The following is a 23,583-nucleotide window of genomic DNA, read 5'->3' on the forward strand; positions in this document are numbered from 1 at the left end:
GCAATGCTTTTGTTTTAATTAGCACCATCTTTATATTTAGAAGAACATAACAAAAGTTGTGTTTTTTTCAAGGAATAATTTATATTTATTCCTATTACATTTCTTTGTTTGCTTACACTTGGATAAAGGATTAAACTAAATTTATTATAGTCTAACCAAGTGCAAAATAAACTTCCAATATCACAGATGAAAAACTACATATTTTAAAAACTATAAAGAAAATTATATTGCTGTACAGCTATCTATGCCATCAAATAAAATGTTTCACCTAAATATTCCCAATGCATTGCTCAGCAAATTAAGATATCACAGATGAGATTTAAGACTAACATTTTTTTCATTTTCTGAACTCAGTGCAAGGGCAATCTTTACTGCTTGGCATATTTGCAACAAATCACTGAATGGTACATTTTTGTGTGCTGGCAGATAAACAAGATGATCCATTAAAAAACGAGCTTCTCTTGGATATAAATTTATATTAACAGTATTCCAAATATTTGCATAATTTTGATCATATCTAGCAATGTGTGGTATTTCATTTAAAAAATTATGATGTTTCTGAAAACTACTTGAATTTTCTTTAGAAGAAACATGAAAATTTTCCAATTCACTAACATTTACATCAACATCCACACAAATTCTGGATATATGTTTATTTATTGTAGTCAGTTTGGTGTGAAACTTTTTTTCTTGCAATGAATCTTCACAATCAGGAATTTTGAAAGTATTTTTTGAGGAAAGATAAAATGGTTCAATGGGTTCTATGATATTTAGATGGCTTACTTCTTGATATGCATCTATTCCCATGATATTTAACCATTTTCTCACTGCACTTGGATTTTGCTGGAAAGTACAAAATAAAAATAAACAAGTATTGGTAATAACTTTTAAAAAATCAAAATTATAAAAATTAAACAAAATACAGAAATTACTAGATTATAAAAAATTACTCACCACCAGTATGGGAAATAACCAGTAATTACGGTGATCAGCTTCATATCCAACAACATATGCTTCCTTTGGAAGATGTCTTGCTACAAAATCCCCTTTTATTTTACTCATTTGTTCCTGGTGTTCTAAAGTTTCCTGGAAACGTTTTAGCATTGTACCAAGAAGAGCAGTAGAAGGCTGTTTAGATATATTATGTAGAAGATTATCGGGAAATGCTCTTAATATTTTAGATACAAAATTCTGAGGATCAAGTCCTATGTATTCAACTACTGGTCTTATAAACTTTAAAATATATGGACTTATAAGTATATGAATAAAGCTAAATTTCAGCACTTTGAATAAATACTGTTTGTTAGTTTGAACTGGGAATATTTTTAATGTCTGCAGCATTTTGAGAAAAGTCTCTGTATTTTTAATCTTTACAACAGCTCCACCAAAACTAGTTAAACTTTTAAGTACACCAAAACTTAAAAAGACAGCATCTGATTGTGGATGACCTACATTCTCAAAATCCGAAAATGCTTGGGCAGCATCTTCTAAAAACATCAAATTATATCTTTGAGCTATTCTGAGAGCAGGACGAACATCATGTTTTTTGCCAAAGAGATGAGCTACGAGGAGTGCTACTGTTTTATCCGTAATAAGGTGTTCCAAAACATCAACTTTAGGTGCAAGAGTGTCTGCATTAATATCTACTGGTATTACTTTCAGACCATGATGCGAAGCAATTTTAACCATATCAGGAATATTGATGGCAGTCATTATTATTTCAGAATCAGAAGGGAAGTCAACAGTGTTCAGGAATGCATGAAATGCAGTTCGCACAGAGAAACATGGAAGATAATAACCTGAATCACATTTCTGGGAAAACAGCTGTTGTAAAAGGTTCTGGAACTCATTTCGTTCTGAATCCACTGTTAATAATGATTTCCAAACTGCATACAGATAATGGCCAATGGTAGCATCTAGGAATAAAAAATGTAATTAAATTTTGGAGATAAAATATTTGTTTACAAAGTTAATAATTTAAAAAAAAATCCTCATATGGCAGGCCTTTCTTAAACTGTAGTCTGCAGTCTACTGGCATGGCTTTCCTGGTAGGCTGTGAGAGAATTTTATTAGTAAATATATATATTTTATAACTTACATTGTAAATTTTCAGATAGAGTTTAGAATAAGATACATTAAAAATCCTATTAGTTAAAAAAGCTCTTTTACATAATAAAAATGTAATAACATAATAATTTCACATAATAATAATAATAACAACAATAATAATTCATTTAATTTTAATATAATAATCTGCACAATATTTTGCCACATGCTGTATATCTCTAGCTTTAAACCTGACATGTGTTTACTAGTGTCTGAAAGAAAGCAGTACCATTCTTTGCATTAATCTTCTTAATATATTTTGTGCTTGTTTATACAAACTTAATGTCTTGAACACTTGAAATTGTTCAAGTGTCAACTACTCCATTTACACTTATCAGCAGGAGACTGGCTGAAGCATGTGGCAATGGATACGAGCTGTGGTAAAAAAAAAAAGTGTTTTTTAAACGGTGTATAGTGTGAATTCTTTCATGAATTGCACTACATTTTTTTTTCCTCAGTAACACAGGTGTTCTTTAGTCGTGCTGCTTTTGGAGTTTCGTTGTCATATATTGTGTTATTTTTGGGGTACCGAGAAGGTGAGGTCAGAGTCGGATGCATCTGCGGTGGAAGAGAAGATAAGTTTTCGTTTTTGATGGCCTGGTTGGCCAAGTGGTTAGCATATCTGCTCTCCAGCCAAGAGGCTGCAGGTTCAAATCCTGCTGTGGGCATGGATGTTTGTGATTTCTGTGGAGATAATAGTGGTGGTGGTGGGCAGTAGATGGCATTGGTGTATTTTTGGTTGTAGTTGGTGGATTGAGTGGTGAAGATAGAGAGTTGTAGAATAGGTGCCCTCCCTTGATGAGTCTTTGGACTCCCTGGAAGTGTCACATAATAAAATACAGTCATACCCTGAAGTTAGGCGGTGGGTAGGACCAACAAAAAGTGCATAAGTTGAATTTGCGTAACTTGGGTTATAATTTTGCATGTAATTTATATATACAAACATACAAATATTAGTTAATTGGGACCAAATGTTTACAAAACACCTATATTTTTTAAGAAATATAATCATAATTATAGTTTTTCGTACATAAAAAAAAGAAAGTTATTTCGATGTCGATGGTTTCATAAAATTTAATAGATTCATCTGACAGCATGATGTCTTTTTCTTGTCACACAAAATTTCTTCATAGCAAGCTAATGATTTTTTTATTCCTTACCTTGTGGCTACAATTCGTTCCTCGTTAGAATCTGCCTTCCAAAATCTGTAAACCTTTCTTTTATGATTGTTCTTACTGTGGATTCCTGTAGATCGAACTTCTTTGCTAGCTCACAAATTTTCATTCCGCCTTCAAAATCCTTAATAATGTTGAGTTTTGTTTCCAAAGTCAATGTTTTTCTTTTCTTTCTAGCTGTTAGAAGAATCAGACTTGCTTCTTTTGGATGACATTATTATTTTTTATGTGATAAAATATTTATCAAGAACATAACATTAAACAATCGCAAGGTTTGTAGACTATAAAAATCATGTATGAATGGAGACCGCACGAAACACATCAGTGCTTGTTCATAGCATGTGCGACACTGGCGAATGCGGCCTGTGCCGGAAAGATATGATAGTGGTGAGGCGTGAAGCGGGATGGGAATACGTACATATAAGAACCCGTGTAACTCCAGATTCGCGTAAGTCGGGGTATTACTGTATAACCTAATAGTAAAGATGGGGTATCAGGTGTAGTGTGTACTGTTGAGTTATTATGCTTTGTTCAAGTGGGCTACCATCAGAAATGTTTGATAAACACAGTCATATGGCTTCAAATTATGATCTGATTCAAGTACTATAGTTTAGTGGAATGTAAAAATCCATTTTTTATAATTAAGGTAAACAAAGAAAGTTTCCTGTTTAGAGAGTATTCCATCCATATAGCAAAGGGGATGGAATATATAGCAATATTCCATCCCCTTTGCCTTTTTATAAGGCTCAATGGCCTGAGTAACTTGCAATCTTAGAAACCTAATTACAAACAGATATTGCAAATGAGAAATTTAATCTGCTGTTAACTTGCATGTTAATGATATTGGAGAAGATTTGAATGGGATAGTCAGTTGTTTGCAGATGATACAAAGTTGGAACGAAGTATGAGGCATAGAGGAGATGTTGTGGCCTTAGAAGAAGACATGAATAGACTGAGTGAATGGGCACAGGAGTAAGGATGCCAGTTCAATGTTGCAAAATGTAAGGTTTTAAAATTTGGGAAACAAAGATTAGATGTAGAATTTAAGCTTGGTGGAGATATATTGTTGGAGGTGGAGGAAATAAGAATGGATAAGGATCTAAAATTTAGAGGACACATTGCCAAAATTGTGAGGACAACACAACAAATTCTGGGAATGATGAGGAGGATGCTGACTTGTAGAATTAAGGAGATTTTGGTTCCACTGTATAAGGTCTTGATTAGACCACACATATAGACTACTGTGCACAGATTTGGTCATCTGGTTTTCAAAAGGATGAAGAGATGTTGGAACAGGTCTTGATGTTTCTCTTTCAGTTGTTCCTAAACAAACAAAAAAGGTCTTAAGTAGCTCATGTAGACTGGAAAGTTGAAGATAGCATTTCTGAGAGGTGTGGTCTACAGATATCTGGAGGTTACGAACATAGTTCAGGGTAGGGGTGTCTAGAAATTATGAATGAATGCTGAAATTTTAAAAAAAATTTATTATCATCATTATTATGGACCTATTACATGTCTCAATTATGTCACTCCATTGTCTTCTATCCACCAAACTCTGCAGTTGGCATGCCCTCAGTCTAGTCTCATAACTGTAGTACGCACACAGATTCGAGACCCTTTGACACTTTTGCGTATGTCAACAGGAGAAGAATCCATTCCTATAATAGGGTAATCAGTCTGTATTGTGGGATGAGTTGTTTATTGTTACACGTTGGAAAATTAACTTATCTTTTATGATCATTGTAGTTTTATGATCAACCAACTATGTTGCTTGTATAATAGTTGGAAAATTTTACCTATAAAGCATGTGATTTCACGTGTTGGCGACCAATTCGTACGCCCTTCATTTCTTTCTCCCTTTCAGCATGAATCGACTATTCTTGGCAAGACGCCAAGCAGACATCTACAAACCATGGGCATACCATAACACTGGAAATTTCTAATATCATTTTGGTTATTTACTACTGTGCCCCCTCCAAGGTTAATTTAACCTCTTCTATTTTCAATAGAAAAAATATTAATGTTTCAATATTAAAAATTCAAAGTTAATAAAGTTACCTCCATACAGGTCAGAAATTTTGGTCTAAATATAGCCTATAGTCTTTGTGACTAGTGAAATGTCTTTCAATAATGAAACCATACAAGTCTAGTTTAGGTTGGTTCAAGCATAGGATTGATTACTTAATGAAGGGGAGGGGGAGAAGAGGTCAAAACTTTGAGGTCCAAAACCATAGCCTATAGTCTGCAAATTTATATATCCGGAACAAACATTTGCTTTTAGATAAGGAATTTATATTGGTGATGACAATTATACCATAAAAAAATACTCTTTCACTCTTGAAACTCTTGGTCACTAGTGTCGCGAGAGAAGTAGAGGCATGTAAAGAAGGTTCCCATTTCAGATAAGTTTTTTGGAATAATTAATTGTAAAAAGTGTGTTTTTATGAGTAAGAGTTACTGTAAAAGTTGTGTGCTTGCAGGGTTTTTAGTGTGTGGGCTTATTTATTTAAGTTTGTTTATGGATTCATTAAAATTAGAGCTTAGTATAGTAACCAGTGAAGGAAAGATGGCAGTGGCTTTGATTTTAATTTTAGTTGTTTCATGAAATGTGAGGTGTGCTATGTGTTCATTCGATGATATAGATAAATTATGGATATTTAAGATGGATGGAAGGAGGGTGCGTGTGAAGTGTGAACTGAATGAGGACTTGATAAGTGCTAATTATTATTATTTGACACCTCCAGGGAGTCCAAGGACTCATCGAGGGAGGGCACCTGCTCTACAGCTCCGTCTCCACCAATCACCAACTGAATGCAACTACACCAACGCCACCGACCACGACTGTTATTTCCACAGACAATCACAAACATCCATGCCCATGGTGGGATTTGAACCCGCAGCCTTTTTACTGGAGAGCGGATATGCTATCCACTCAGCCAACCAGGCCAGTTAATGTGTTGATAACTGAAAGTGTTATTGGTGAGAATGCTGCAAGGAGGAGGATGAGTACTCGTCTGATAGAAATCAGGAATGGTGTAAATGAGCAGTGAAAAAATGGTAAAAAGTTTTGAAAAAGAGAACGAGCAATCTGATAAACTTAAAAATTTATTGTAAAAAGGATGAAAGTGATACAAATGTAACGGAAGTTAAAAAACTAAGTGCAGTTAAAGGTAAGGTGGCAAGTGGCATTGACTGCCAACAAGTATGTATGGATAGCAACAAAATTGAGAGAGAGTGAATGAGAGAGAAAATGTGATGCAAGATTTGAAAGTTGAGTTGGTTAAGATGAGGCCAGGGATGAAATGGATGTGGAATGAAGTTAAGAAAATTCAAGATATGTATGGAAGAGTAAAAATGATGAAAACGAATGATATTGTATAAAAGAGGAAACGAAAGACCTGCAAGTGGCATTGTATGGCGATTCAATTATTAGAGGTGAGCTGGAAGGCAATATGCGAAAAGTTCGTTTTCCTGGAGGTAGAATGAGTATTGTGATTGAGGCATTGGTAAGAGAAGTAAGCAAGCAAAAGAGTTGATAGTTGTAATAGGGACAAATGACTTGACTAGGAACAAAGAACATGTCAGATTGGATATCAGGAAGTTGTTGAGACAGATAAAACATAATAGTGTGATAGGAAAGGTAGTAAATGTGTTGCCCAGGTATGACAGTGGTGAGATGAGGCAGACAGCAAGGATTATGAATGATATGTTAGCAGAAATGTGTGAGGAGAAAGGAGGGCAGTTTGTTAATGTGTGGAATGAGTTTGTAGGATGAAGTGAACTGTATAAGAGTGATGGGCTGCATTTGAATGGTTTTGGTGTGAGTCACTTGGAGAGACTGCTGCTGGGAGGTAGAGAAGTGAGTGCAGAGAATGAATCTGAACAAGTGGGAAGCAATGTGGAAGAATGGGATAGTAAGACAGGAGAGATTGATGAGGTGGTTATGAATGAAGAAGTGAGAAGCACGAGTATAGAGAATAAGAGAACAGGTGTGCAAGACAGACAGGATAACGGGGAGGCTCAGGAGGTACACAGCATGAGAAAGGTTGATGCTCCAGGAGGATATGAATGCATGTGTAGACAAAAAGGGAAGGGAATGACCTAAGATCAAGGAAAAACAGTTTGAAGAAGATTAGGATGGTTTTAAGATGAATAAGGAGAAAAAGAAATGTCTCAAGTTAAGCAAGGAGAAGTCACATCAAATAAGTGGTATCAGTGGAACTAACTATAGATCCAGGAATGAACTGCTATATTTGTATACAAATACTAGAAGTGTAAGAAACAAGACAAATGAAATGGTTGCATTAATTGAGTCTGTTAACCCAAGAATTGCTGGAATAAGTGAGACATAGTTGGATGAGGATGACTCCTGATAGGAATAGAAATGGAAGGGTATGATGTGTTTTGTAAAGATAGAAAGTAAAAAAGGGAGGGGGGGAGGACGTACTATTGATGATAGAGTTATGTCCATACAAGGCAGAGATGCAAGAAATAGTGCCAGTAGTTTTGAGGCAGTATGGTGTGAGATACAAGTGAATAGAATGAAATGCTCAAGCATCAAATTATAGGCTTATCTGTGTGTAAGGTGTTGTGGTTAAGTTGGTGGAGAAGCTGGTGAGAACTAGGATCCAGAATTGGGTTGACAACAATAGTATTATCTTTGATGGATAGTATGGATTTGCTAAAGGAGGTCATGGTTTTGTAATCTACTTACTTTTTACAAAAAGGTGACGGTTTCCTTGGACAGAGGAGAGGGATACACAGTACTATACTTAGATTTTGCAAAGGCTTTTGATAGATTACCTCATGATAAGTTGATAGTAAAACTAGAGCAGATGGGGTTAGAAGATATTAGATTAGTGCACTGGATCAGAGACTGGATATCCGATAGGTATCAGCAAGTTATGTATGGGGGAGCATTGTCCTGAAAATGAAAAGTCACTAGTGGTGTGTGCCTCAGGGGTCTGTTTTAGGGCCATTGCTGTTTAACCTATATGTTAATGACATTGATGAAGATTTGAATGGGAATATTCAGTTGTTTGCAGATGATGCAAAGTTGGGACAAACTATGAAAAGTAGAAAAGATGTTGTGGCCCTACAATAAGACTTGAATAAATTGAGTTAAGCGGTATGGAAATGGGGTTGCGAGTTCAATGTTGCAAAATGTAAGGTTTTAAAATTTGGGAAACAAAGATGGAGTATAAAATTTATGCTTGGTTGGGATATACCATATTTACTCAAATATAACTCAATTTCACGTATATCTCACACCCCCTGATTTTACTTTATGATAAAAGAAATTTAAACATTTCACATGATAGTTCATACACACACAAAAAAGTTTAAAACTTTGAGAAATAGATAGTGAATGTTGTTATGGCAGTTTCAGATATTTTGGAATTTGGTTGAAGAGAATCAGCATTTTAACTCAACAGTCATTGGCTTGCCTTTGTCATTCAATCAAATGATCTTTTGTTAATACCACACCAATTATATGCAATGGAGGCAACCAGTAGATGAAATGTGAGAGCATTGACTTCTACTTGATCTTCCACGGGGAGGGATTAAGATTAAGAAAACATCATTAGAACTGTTATGCAACTAGATTTTGAGAGCTTGGGACATGATTTTGCCAGAAATAATTAATTTTGTTACAGAAGCATTATCGCAAAAGATTCAAATATATCGTGTGATGAAAGTGAGCAGCCGATCACGTAAATAACATTGAAAATTAAAATAAAATGATTTTGCCAGAAATAATTAATTTTGTTACAGAAGCATTATCGCAAAAGATTCAAATATATCGTGTGATGAAAGTGAGCAGCCGATCACATAAATAACATTGAAAATTAAAATAAAATAACATAAATAATATGAACAATTATAAATTATAATGAATACCGAGAATTTAATTATAAATGTCAATTTAGTTTTTTTTCTGAAAAACTCCAGTTTCTGAAAATCCTCACATATATCTTGCAACATGATTTTTTTTAACTTCAATTTTGGGGAAACAAAATGCCAGTTATATTCTAGTAAATATGGTATTATTGGAGGTGGAGGAAATAAGAGATCTTGGTGTGATAGTAGATAAGGATCTGAAATTTAAGGGACACATTGCCAAGATTGTGAGGACAACACAATTGTTATCCTCGCAATCTCCTTACTTCTATATGATAGGAGATTCTTGTTCCATTGTATAAGGCTTTGATTAGGTGACACATGGGCTACTGTGAACAGATTTGGTCATCTGGTTTTTCAAAAGACGAAGATATGTTGGAAAGGGTCCAGAGGTGACTGACAAGACAGTTTCTGAACTCTGGAATGTCGAATATGAAGAAAGGTTGAGAAGATGTAATTTACAGAGTCTAGTGGATAGAAGGAAGAGGAGTGATATGATAGAGACCTACAGGTAAGTGGTTGTTATAGGATCAGTGTTGGAGAAGTTTTACAGAAAAATGTGGGAGATCAGGGGAAAACCAGAGGTCATCCCTGGAATCTGTATAAAAAGGGTGTGAGCAGGGGACTGAGAAGTAAGTTTTCTGGATGCACCGTTGTGAATGATTGGAATGCCTTGCCTGAGAGTGTGGTGTGTGCAGAGAATTTGAGTGTGTTTAAGGTGCAGTATGATGAGTTGTATGTATGACAAAAGGACCTCCTAAATGAGTCTTTGACTCCATGGGGTCTTGGAATAATAATAGTGCTGATGTTTTGGCTCAAGAGGATTTGAATAAGATGAAAAGGTGGGCAAATGAATGAGGATCTCACTTTAATGCAATTAAATGTAAAGTTTTAAAATTAGGGATCCACAGATGGGAAGCTTCAAACTCATTTGGTGGAGTTAAACTGGAAGAAGTGGAGAAAAGGGATCTTGGGGTGATTGTGGATAGAAATTTGAAATTCAGAGAACCTATTGCAAAGGTTGTGAAGACATATCAGAAAAATGCTGCAATGTTACGGAGGACACTGACCATGAGAGTTAAAATTGTTGTGATCCCATTCTATTAAGCTTTGATCAGACCATATCTGGATTTCTGCGCTCAGTGGTCACTGGGATTTGAAGGGGCACGAAGTAACCTTGGAGAGGATGCAGAGATGGAAAACAAAATTTATATCAGGACTATACAATGATTGTGAGGATAAATTGAGAGTATTCGGAATTCAGAGTTTGGTGGATAGAAGACAAAGGGGAGCATACGATTAAGATTTTTAAGCTTTTCAAGGGTTATCATCATATTAACAGTGAGGAGATTTTTCATATGGTAAAAAAAAGGGGAAGGAGCAAGGACATGGTCCATCCCTTGAAGTTACAAAGGGAAGTGGTGAGTAAAAAAAGTAAGTTTTTTGTATGGAGAATGGGAGGAATATGGAATGCATTGCCTGAGAGAGTGGTGAAAGTGAAAACAGTAAACGAGTTTAAGGAGTGGTATAATAGACTTTGTATTGCCTAGTGTTGATCTTCCATGAAGTCACATGACTCCGTGGAGGTCAAGAAAATAATAATCATGCTATGATCAGGTCTAATACTCTTTGATCTTTGTCATATACTGCCTAAAGGAGTTTTCTTGCAACAGCTCAGTAAATTCAGCTTCATTCTTCTCAGGAAATTTTACTGCTACTCAATCAATGTTTGAAAATGAGATACTGTATGGGGGACAGTGTCGTTTTATGAAGGGTAGATCATGCCTCAGTAACTTGCTCAGGTTTTATAACACAGTGACGGCTGAACTGGATAAGGGTAATGGGTTTACAGCGATACTGCTGGACCTGGCTCAGGTCTTTGACAGGATACCACATGGAAATCTAATCCGTAAACTGCAACATATAGGAATGGATATAGGGTTGGTGAGACGAATAGGAGGGTGGTTGATGGAGAGATACCAGAGAGCAGTTTACTCAGGAGTAGAGTCCAAAAGACAGCCTGTGACTAGTGGTGTGCCACAGGGTTCTGTTCTTGGACCACTGCTGTTTAATTTGTTCATTAACGATATAGGGAAGGGTCTGAGAGGAACAGTTCATTTGTTCATTGTGATGCTAAGTTGGGTAGGGCAATAATGAATGCAGAAGATGTCAAAATTTTGCAGGATGATTTGGATAGATTGGAGGTATGGGCTAAGGAGAATGGATGTCAATTTAATGTGACAAAATGTAAGGTTATGCATTTTGGGGTGAAAAGATTAGCAGCAGATTAGCAAAAGTGGTTAAATCAGCTCATCAAATCACTTGGATGCTGAAGAATACTTCGACGAGCAGAGATAAGCAAGTTATTGTTCCTCTGTATCGAGCCTTGATAAGACCCCATCTTGATTACTGTGCTCAGATATGGTCACCTAGGTTTCTTCTTGATGGGGAGAAGGTTGAGAGGATCCAGAGGTGAGTGACCAAGATGATAGCAGGTCTATGGAATGAACCTTATGAAATCAGGTTGAAGATTTGTGGGTTGCAGAAATTGGTTGATAGGTGAAAGAGGGGAGATATGATGGAGACATTCAAATTGCTGAAAGGTTTCTATGGGATTAATTCAGAGGATATTTTTGAGAACAGGACTGGTGGTGGGAGGACTAGGGGACATCCATGGAAGCTGGGCAAGAGTGTGGTTAGTAAGGGTGTTAGAGCTGGGTTTTTTACTTTTAGAGTGATGAATGAGTGGAATAAGCTGCCAGAGTCTGTTGTGGGTGCTATGACAGTGAATGAGTTCAAGGCAAAGTATGATAGATACCGTGTGAATGTCGAATAGCTGTGATGGACATGATGTTTAGGGCCTCCCTCGATGAGTCTAAGGACTCCTTGGAGTTACCCGTAATAATAATAATAATAATAATATTTGGATAATTAAAGTTATCCATGGTGATTAATTGTCTAATACACATTAGGTATATTTGGTGATGTATTTCATAGGCATTAGAAGATGTCGCCTACTAGATATGTAGGCGACAACCCACCTCACTTATAAATGAAAAACTGTTATTAATACTGCAATAATAGCTTTCTATTTTATCAGACTCAAGTCATTTGATATCATTAGTATGATGTAACCTTCCTCTCCTATCTTGTCTATCCTTTCTAAACATACTGTATCATTTATATTTCACTTGATACTATTAGTATGTTTGATGTCTCACTAATGCCTACAATTCGAGGCACTGTACACTCACCAAGGCAACAAAACTCAATCCCTTTGTTCCTGATACTCCTGGCATTGATATACTAATATTAATTAGAAATATTATTTATCTGAAATATTAACTAGATATAAGTTATTTCCACACCTTTTGTATATTCCCCTCTACAGTCTGCATGATTCATCTAGATAACTTCCATATTCCTGTTCATATCTAATGCTTCACTTAGACAACCTTGCACATACTTAATAAGTCCAAATTAGATGAGCATACAATAATAGTTTAAAAAAAAAGTAATAATAATCATTAAAGGAGGGCTTAGGACGCATCCTAAAATGATGCCATATGTTTTTATTCAGGCTTCTTAACTACCCCTTTATTCCATACCCCCAGAGAAGTTCAGATCCCACTTCCTACACGTCATAAAAAAAATTACAATTTTGGCTTAAAAATTTCTAGACAATTTATTTAATTTTTGTATAAATCAACAACTGGATTTTATTTATATTCAGCAATTGTCTGATTCAAAATTCAAAATATCAGGATTCCAAACAAATTCTCAACATGTTACATGACTAAATTTTTTGTTTAAAAATATGTTAAGATGTAATTTTAATCTAAATTGCGTGCCTACTGCTAAGGTAAGGAGATGTGATATATATATATATATATATATATATATATATATATATATGCTATAACCAATGTCATTCATTCAAAATAATTTCTCCTTCCTTCTCCTTCTGAACACGTATTAAAAATAAATATCATAATAAATAATAAATATTAAAAATGAAGATACAGTACCAAAAAATAACATAGTACCATTAATATTCAAGAAAATGGAAGAATCACTCATTCTGGATGTTACTTAAAGCTTTCGGGGGGGGGGGCTGTAACCCATAGAGAGCGCATCCTGGGTGGCGGATAGGGGAGCCCACCATGTCTGTGTGTGTATGGTGAGGTGGTCCGAATATACTGAATAAGGACTCGTGGACCAACAGGGCCATAAGGGGCAATCATTTTGATTGTAAGGGAAGTGGTACTCCCATGGATCCCTAGCTGGATCTATCATCTTCTTCTTCTACTTTGAGGAAGAAGATCGACTTACTTTAATCTTTTCTATAAGGCCTTATCAGCCAACTCTTCTTATTTTATGACCCTTATGCTATTAGAGTACTCGAGGACCATGGGATCTTTTCATTTCTGGCCTTACAACTATGCCCTCTCTATAAACCTTTCTATAATCTAGACTTTTCCCTCTTCAATATACTCTACTCCTCCTATGGGTTTAAATATGAAAAAAGGCTAGTTCAGAAGCCTTAAGGTAGCAGCCCTACCCACTGAACTATTCCATTGTCAGGCTAGTCCCCTGACATGGAGAACATAATTCTACTTGTAAGCTGACAGAAAAAGATAATCAGATTGAATCTATGGAAAATGACCCTGGAATGGAAAAGGTAAAACAAAAATGGAAATGGCAAAATATAATACACATAGCAAACTGGAATGTAAGAGGAATAGCATATAAAGAAATAGAATCAGACCAACTATTAAATGAAAGAAATTTTAAAATAGCAGTAATCACTGAAACAAAAAAGAAATTAAAAGGAACTATGAGAACCAAAAATTTTAATGTGATATACAGTGGAGTTGACAGAGACCAAAGAGCACAAGCAGGAGTCATGATTTGGATTCATAACTCCTTTTCAAAACAGTTAAAACATTATAAATTATGTAATGAAAGAATAATAGAAGCTAGAATAAAAATAGATAGAGGCTATTTAACAATAATTGGTTTATATGCCCCAGAAGGAGGAAGAGAACAGGATAATATTGATATTTATAATCAGCTACAAAACATATAATAAAATAAATAAAAATGATTACGTAATTTTAGTAGGAGACTTAAATGCAAGAATTGGAAACACGAAAATTAATAATAATATAGGAATACATGGAGAACATACTCTAAACAGGAATGGTAAAAAATTGATTTACTTTGTAGTTTATAATAACCTAAAAATAATGAATTCCTTCTATAAACATAAAGACATACATAAATATACTTGGGCAGCAAGAGGATGAAAATCAATATTAGATTATTTTATATTAAATGAAAAGACATCAAAATTTTCACTAGATGTTAGAGTTCACAGAGGATATGAAATAAGCAGTGACCACTTCCTTGTTAAAACAAAATTAAGATTACCACCTAAATGGCTACAAGTAACAAGAACAGAAAGAAAATTTGAAACATTCATTTATAAAATTAGACTATTGAATGACACAAATGTACAATGGCTATATGAACAAAGAATTAACCAGTATCTAGATAAAATAAAACAAAATGAAGAAATAGAAATAGAATGGCTTAATATAAAAACGATACTAAATGCAGCAGCAAATGAAAGCTTAGGAAAGACCAAAAAATTCAATAAAAGAAAAAAACTGAAGATCTGGGATGATACAATCAAAGAAATAATCAAATAGAAAAAAAAAAAAGCATGCCTATCACAAACGGTTAAGCAGTAAAAGATTAGAAGATGAAATAGAATATAAAAGAATAAGAGCCATAGCTAAAAGAGAAGTCAGAAAAAGACAGAGAATCATGGAACAAATTTGTTTCTAATTTAGGACAAGATTTATATAAAATAAGACCCAATGTATATAAGATTTTGAAATACTTAAATGCAGATACCAAATAAAACATAATATTAAACACTGAATTGCAATTAGAAGAATTTCTAAATTACTACACAGAATTGTGGACAGACAAATATTTTTAAAAAGACAACTGGCAAACAATTAACAAAAACGAAAAGGAAATAACTAAAGAAGAATTAAAAATCAGCCTGAAAGAAACAAGAAACAGAAAATCACCTGGAGAAGATAAGCTAGGTTCAGAACTATATAAATACAAAGGAACAAGATTCAAAGAAAGACACTTTTTATTTTTAAATAAAATTTATTCAACTGGTATCCCCTTAGTAGAATGGAAAAAAAGCAATTGAGATTCCTATCTTTAAAAAAGGTAATAGAGATAACCCTAAAAACTATAGAGTATCAGTATACTAAATTCCTCTTACAAAATATATAGCAGAATCTTAAATAGCAAACTAATGAAATATTCCGAAAACTTTATTTTAGAAATACAGAATGGATTTAGAAAAGGACGATCATGTATAGACCCAGCCTTTTGCTTAAAATTAATAATAGAGAAAAGAAGAGAATACAATTTAGAAACACATATTGCATTTCCCAGATGAGTCTTTGACTCCATGAGGTCTTGGAGTAATAATAATAATATTTATTGACTTTGAAAAAGCATTTGACAAAGTTAAAAGAAACATATTATTTAACATATTAAAAGAAAGACAAATACCAAATAATATCCTAAAAGCTATCACAAGTATATATGAAACTAATAAAATACAAATAAGATTAAATCACAAGCTATCATATACGAGAGAGATAAACTAAGGGATTCGACAGGGATGTCCCCTCTCAGCAGCTCTTTTTAATATTTATTTAAAGGAAATAATAATAAAATGGAATAAAAATTTACATCAAAGAATTAAACTTTCTCCTACAGTGAACTTAAACACTCTCCTTTTTGGTGACGACCAAATAATAATTACAAATTCTGAAGATAACTTACAGAAAGCAATTTAGATCTAAATGAGATAGCCAAAGATTATGGTATGATAATTATTATTATTATTATTATTCAAGACTCCATGGAGTCAAAAGACTCATCATGGGAGGTCCTTCCTAAGAAACACAAAGTCTATCAAGACTCATCGAGGGGAGGTCCCCCCCCCCCTAAGAAACATATCAACAGAAAAATCAAAAACTATGGCCTTTAAAGGACAAGATCCAGCAAGAACTAAAGTAGTAATAGATAACAAGATCTTAGAACAAGTGAATTCATTTAACTACCTAGGATGTATGATTACATATGAAAATGAAAAAGATATAAATGTAAAAATTGCAAAATAATTAAAAATAACAAGTGTAATTAACTCCATATTTAAACCAAACCTAGTTCAAAAACAAACCAGACTAAAAGTATACAATACATTAGCCCTACCAGTCTTAATATATGAAAGCGAAATATGGACAATAAAACAAAAAGACAAACAAAGATTAATAACAGCAGAAATGAAGTTTATGAGAAAAACTGCAAAGTATACCCTATTTGATCACAAAAGAAACGAAGAAATTATGAACGAATTAAATCAAGAACCAGTAATAGAAAAAATTAAAAAATATAAACATAAATGGATGGAACACATTCAAAGAATGAAAACAGAAAGATTACCAAAACAAGCCTTAAAGTACAAGCCATTAGGAAAAAGAAAACCAGGAAGCCCTCTTAAACGATTCAATGATGACGTCTAAGGCCAGAACCGGCCATGCTAGGCCTAAATCCTTGATACGCATGATGATGACTTAAAACAGAATGGGAAATGACACTAGCAAAAAAAAGCACCTGAAACAAGTAGAGCAGGATAACTACACGGAGAAAGACCAGAATATAAGTGGATTAATGCAGTCCTGACAAATAATAGACCAACAGAAAGAAGTTCCCAAAAGGAAGGCAATTATAAAATATTAATTAGATAAACTATCATAATACTGTTATACCTCATGCAAGCATATATCAGAATACAATAAGTGTGATATCTAGAATGTGTGACAAGAGAGGACTGGTATATGTGGATGCTTGGAGCGCGTTTGAGGAAAGAGAGGAATTGTATGCAAGAGACTGCTTACATTTGAATGAGGAAGGACGTAGGCATCTGGAGAGATTGCTGTTCTGAACGAATCAGTGTGTCCTAGAGAGGATGATAGCAGGGGTGGCCTCTTGTGGGAATGGATACTTGGGAGAAGGGAGATGACATCGGGTAACACTGAGCTAAGTGGAGTCTAGAGGGGATAATGCTGGGTATAGAAACAATGGCATTTATATGATTTATACTAATTCCAGGAGTATCTGGAATAAGGGAGAGGAATTGGTGGCGCAGATAGCATCAGCCTGGCCAAAAGTTATTGGGATCACTGAGACGTGGTTGACAGAAGGGGTTATAATAACAGAAATAGAAGTCGCTGGTTACAAGCATTTTTGATCAGGACAGGAGGGGAAAGCATGGTGGTGGGGTACTGCTTATGATAAGTGATGACCTATGTCCTCTAAGGGCAGAGGCTTTGGAAGGAAGTGAGACAAATGATTTTGAGAGCATGTGGTGTGAGGTAGAGGTAGGCAAAACAGGATATTTAGTGGGGTGTTGCTACAGACCCAGGAGCACTGAGGATGAGGACCAGGAGATGTTTAGACAGTTAAGTTTGGCAAGTGCAAGAAGAATGATTGTTATGGGAGATTTTAACTACAGTAGTATAAATTGGAGAGAGGAAGATGCATGTGAAAATAGGGGAATGGAATTTCTAGAATTCTTGAGGGACAAATGTCTTAGGCAACATGTAACAGAGGAACAAGAGGTTCAAGAGTTTTGGATTTGGTTATAGCATAAGAAAAGCTGATAATAACTGAGATGACATCTCTCCCACCAGTTGGAGAGAGTAACCATATGGTTTTGACTTGGAAAATGAATAGACATGCAGGAGTATCAAAGAGACAGGAACATATCTGGATTTATAAAGCAGGTGATTATAATAGTCTTCGACGTCAACTTTGGGAAGTTTCATAGAGAGAGGAATTGGAAGACCGGGATATCATTAGTGTGTGGGAAATTGTTAAAGAATATTTGTTAGCAACAATAGTAAGTTGTATACCACAAGTGAAGAAGAGGACACAATTTAGAGTAAAGTGGATGACAAACAATATTAAACAGGAATTGCATGCAAAAAAGAGGCTATGGAAGAGATATAAGGAGACAGCTGAAGAGAAGATTATTATTATTATTATTCAGGACTCCTTGGAGTCAAAAGACTCATCGAGGGAGGTCCTTCCTAAGAACATAAAGTCTGTCAAGATGCATGAAGAATATAAGACACAGGCCAGAAGAGTGACTAATGTGGTAAGGAAAGCGAAACTGGAATATGAGAGGAGATTGGCCCTAAGATCCAAAGAAAATCCTAGGGAATTTTTTAGCCATGTGGCCAGCGGGAGGAGAAATGACTGTGGAAGAATGATATTGTGGGATAAAAATGGGAACAGAGTGACTGATGCAGAGGACATAGCGGAATTGTTCAATGAACACTTTATTGGAGTATTTCATCCTAGAGGAGTCAGTTTTAATGCTAGAGGGATAGGGCAGGTTCGAGGTTTAGAGGTACAGGAGGAGAGTGCGTTTCAGATACTGAGTACTCTGGATGACAGTAAAGCTTTGGGACTGGATGGTATTTCACCACGAGTTTTGAGAGAATGTGCTAGGGAACTGACAGTGCCTTTAATCTGGCTTTTCAATGAAAGTCTGGCTGTGGGAAAGGTGCCCAGGGAATGGAAGGAAGGTAAGATAGTGCCATTGCATAAGGGAGGTAACAGACTGGAAGTGTCTAATTATAGGCCAGTTTTTGTGTCATCAGTAGTTGTTAAGATCTTGGAGAAAGTAGTGAGGGACCGTATACAGCATTGGGCAGATGAGGGTAATGTTATATGTTAGAGTCAACATGGATTTGTGAAAGGGCACTCTTGTTTTAGCAATATGCTAGCCTTTTATAATAAAGTTACAAGAACATTAGATCAGGGAAAGGCATATACTGCAATTTTCTTGGACTTAGCGAAGGCATTTGACAGGGTGCCCCATGATAAGCTGATATTTAAGTTGCAGCACATGGGTCTGGATGTCAGATTGGTCAAATGGATTCAGGATTGGCTGTCTGATAGGTATCAGAGAGTTGTGTATGGTGGAGCAGTTTCAAGGAGGCAGAGGGTTACAAGTTGGGTCCCAGAGGGCTCAGTACTAGGACCTATAGTGTTTAACCTTTATATCAATGACATTGCCAGTGGATTGAAAGGGGATATTCAGTTGTTTACGGATGATGCGAAGCTGGGAAGGATTATTAGTAATAGTGCAGATGTGGCAGCCCTGCAAGAGGATTTGAATGAGCTATATATATGGTTAAATGAATGGGGATCTCAATTTAATGCAGCAAAATGTAAGGTCTTGAAGTTTGGGAAACATCGAAAGGATGCTGCATACTCTATGGAAGGAGTTATACTGGAGGACGTAGGGGAGACAAGAGTTCTGGGGGTTGATGATTGATAGAAACCTGAAATTTAAGGGACATATTGCAAAGGTGGTGAAGGTAACACAGAGGATTGCTGCAATTATGAGAAGGACACTGACATGCAGAGATAAAAGGGTTATCATTCCGTTGTATAAGTCTCTGATCAGACCAAACTTAGACTATTGTTCACAGATTTGGTTCCCAGGATTTGAAGGGGATAAATTAACTGTGGAAAGGATACAAAGACAGATGACAAAGACGGTTTCAGGACTGTACAAGGATAGTTATGAGTATCGGCTGAGGGAATGTGGACTGCAGAGTTTGGTGGATAGAAGAAGGAGAGGTGATATGATTGAGACTTTTAAACTGTTGAGAGGTGGTTACGCGGTTGACACTGGGAAGTTCTTTAGCTTGGTTGAACAGCGGGAAGCAGTGATGACAAGAGGCCATCCCTGGAAGTTACAAAATTACACTGTGAGGAGGAGGGTGAGGGTTGGTTTCTTTGCATGGAGGGTGGTTGAGCCGTGGAATGCATTGCCTGATGGAGTGGTGAGAGCAAGAATGGTCAATGAGTTTAAGGAGTGGTATGATAGACTTTGTGTTTCTTAGGGGGGACCTCCACTCGATGAGTCTTGACAGATTTTATGTTCTTAGGAAGGACCTCCCACGATGCGTCTTTTGACTCTATGGAGGCCTGAATAATAATAATAATAATCTAAAAACTTAGTAGCTGCTTCATTACCATAACAATAAGTCACTATCATTCTAGACATATCTTCTGTTCTCCACCTAATCAGTGTCGTACTCCCCCTGCCCCATGTCTCTTGTAGAATGTGAGATAATTTAAGAATGATCCCTAAGTAGAAATATAAGATATATATATATATATTAGATAACTTTAAAATAGAATTATACTTACCAATTGTAAAACAAGCATATGGAACTCTATTCCCATGTAGCCACTGTTTTTCCATTATACAACAATACAATGACCATAGCTTTTCTCTAATTTATGTAATGTCACTGGCAAATAAGTATATCAGAAATCTAGAGGGGGGAAAATGTAACACTGTTAATATTATTTAGCATCTCCATTTATATATGACTCATTGCAGGTACCTAATAATAAATGTATTATTATTATCATCATCAACAGACCTCTATTGAATCAAGACTCATTGAAGGAGGTTACAATCTCATCTCACATGCATAGCTCATCATACCATCATATCTTGACTTAAATGTATTCACTGTTTCTGCACTCACCATGCTCTCAGGCAATGCATTCCAAGCACCCATCACTCTCCATGCAAAAAAAATTTCCTCCTCATCTCTTCCTGCTCACACTCTTCTTATATAGCTTCACAGATGGCTTCCCACTCTCCCTCATCTCCAGATATTCTATGAAAAATCTAATCTGCATTAATTTGGTAATTATCCCTTACCAATTTATACGTCGTGATCATGTCTCCCTTCTTCCTTCTGTCCACTAGGCTCTGCAATTTCATACTCTCAATCTGTCTTTTATATGCAACATTTCAGAGATCAGAAATGGTGAATCGTCTCTGAGCCCTCTCCAACAACTCAACCAGGCAACCAAATCTATGCACAATAATCCACATGTAGCATAATTAAAGCTTTGTACAATGGAATCATAACATCCTTACTTCTGCATACCAATGTTCTCTGTAACATTACCATAATCCACTATGTTGTCCTCACAATTTTAGTAAAATGTCCTTGAAATTTCAAGGCCCTATCCACCACTATCCCCATGTCTTTCATCTCCTCCACCTCCTTTAACGTATCCCTGCCAATCCTATACTCTTCTTTACTTCCCAAACCTTACACTTTACTAAACTGACATCCCCACACACTCACCAAAATAAACCAAGAGGACCTAAATAAACTGTCATTCAAACAGTTTATTTAGATCCTTTTGCAAAGCTACATCTGCTCCACTTCTCATAACTCTCCCCAACTTAGCATCATCTGCAAACAACTGTATATTACTATTTAAGCCCTTTCTAATGTCATTTACATACAAATTAAACAACAATGGCCCCAAAACAGACTCCCCTGGTGAACACCACTAGTAACTTTCCTCTTTTGGGATATCACTCCCCCATATACACCTGCTGATACTTATCAGACAGCCAATGTTCAATCCAATGCACTAACCACTCACCAACCCAGTCTGTTCTATTGCAAATTCTAAATATACTACTTGTATATGCATCCCCCCCCTCGTCCAATGTATTCATCATTTTGTTATAATAAGCAAGTAGATTACTAAAACATGATCTTCCTGATCTTTCTTTGGCAAATCAATGCTCTCCATTAAAGACAATTCTACTGCTGTCAACCCAGATCTGAATCCTTGTGCTCACTAGCTTCTCCAATGCCTTAACCACAACTCCAGATAAGCTATAATTGGTCTATAATTAGCCTATAATTCGAAGTCTAAGTCTTTTCATCCCTTTATGAAGCAGAACAATTTTGCCCTCTTTCTGCTCTTTGGAACTTGGGCCAACTCATATTAAAAAAAGTAAGTTGGTAACTCCCTTAATATTCCCTCAAGACAAGTCCCATGCCCTTGTTGACACAAGTTTACTCAATTCCTCATATACCTCCTGCTCACCATCAGTGGTTCTTCCCCTATTCCCACTGCTCTCATGTTCTGCATTATATTACAATCAGAAGAATAGAATACTTTAATGAACTGCTCATTAAAGACTTCTACCATACTCTTCTCAGTGTTTATCATTCTTCCATTATCACTGACCAAACATCATCCTCCCATCATTATTCTTCCTTCTACTGGCCATGTATCGAAAAAAAAACTCCCTAGGATTTCTTTTCATTTCATTTGCTAACTGCTGCTCATACTGCACTTTTGCTACCCTGACAAAGCAAGTCACCTTCCATATTTGCACTCTGTATCCCTCATGTAACTGATTATTGCCACTCACCTTACGTCACCTCCATAATGGCTTTCACTTCCAGATTGCATGCTTCATTTCTTTATTCATCATTTTACACCTACCTTATTTAATCTCCTAACTTTTGGAATACACCTCTGCCAGATACTTCCAGAATGGAGAACAAGCAGCATTGATTTCCTTCTCATTCAATTCCTCATTCCATGATATCACTGCAAGCTGCATATGACACTTTCTCGCAAAAGTGTCCTGATATGGCTTGCTACTACTTAAGTAGTGATCACATCACTACTAAGTGATCACTTTATGGTCACTTTCACCAATAGGAGGAAGATGTGATACTTCATTTATAACAAGGTCTTCTGATGAGATAATCAAACTGATCCACATGTAGCCTCTGTTACATACTGCTTAAGATAGTTATTCCTCAAATAGTCTAGAAATTCATTCGTTTTGGTTTCTGTCTGTCTGTTAACCGTGCAAATTTCTCTCTCTCTCTCTCGAAAAGGTTTGCTGTTTTGCAAGAAAGCAAACACTGATTTCCAGAAGGAGAAATATACCTGTATGAAACTAGCTGACTCATGTTCAAATGAAATGCCTTTAGGAAGGTTTCTCACATCAGGACATGATTTGAACACTGATCTTTTCCAACTAAAGGGTACATGTCATGTTGTCTTTCTAACCATGAAGATGCTATAAATCAGTGTTAAATCAAGAGAATGGAGTAGAGTAATCACCTCTTCCTTCAAAAATCTGAGAAAAATAATATTATGAATTTTCAGTTAAATGTTAACAAAAAGAAACTTATATTTGTTTTTTTTTTTTGGATTATAATACAAATTCAAAATACAAAATAAATATTACTAGAATACTTTGGATTTTTACTCTGTAGCAGCACAGATATCATACTGCAAAACCAAATGTGTGGAGAGTGAGGAGGGAAGGGATATCTGAAAGTTGAGTGGTCCAATGAGTAGGTCCTCTGCAAGAAACCCAACAAGATCAATGTAAGGTCTTGAGGCAGAGGTGTAGATCTTTTTGCCA

At 35.7% G+C, this 23,583-nt stretch overlaps 1 protein-coding gene across 1 annotated transcript in view; it reads right to left on the minus strand.

Moving 5' to 3' along the window:
- Nucleotides 1-306: 306 nt before the first annotated feature.
- Nucleotides 307-23,583, minus strand: part of LOC150109669 (uncharacterized) — a 47,816-nt gene continuing 24,539 nt past the window's right edge. Inside the window, exons 2-4 of the mRNA XM_090402914.1 lie at nt 20,517-20,644; nt 955-1,916; nt 307-843 (exon numbers count right to left, since the gene is read on the minus strand). Of these exons, the coding sequence (XP_090259040.1) occupies nt 307-843; nt 955-1,916; nt 20,517-20,571 (1,554 nt within the window). The 5' untranslated portion in view covers nt 20,572-20,644. The remainder of the gene's footprint in view (nt 844-954; nt 1,917-20,516; nt 20,645-23,583) is intronic.

Source organism: Typopeltis vanoorti, chromosome 2 (assembly GCF_054136105.1).
Source record: "Typopeltis vanoorti isolate ZY-2024b chromosome 2, IOZ_Tvanoo_1.0, whole genome shotgun sequence".
Lineage (NCBI taxonomy): Eukaryota > Metazoa > Arthropoda > Arachnida > Uropygi > Thelyphonidae > Typopeltis > Typopeltis vanoorti.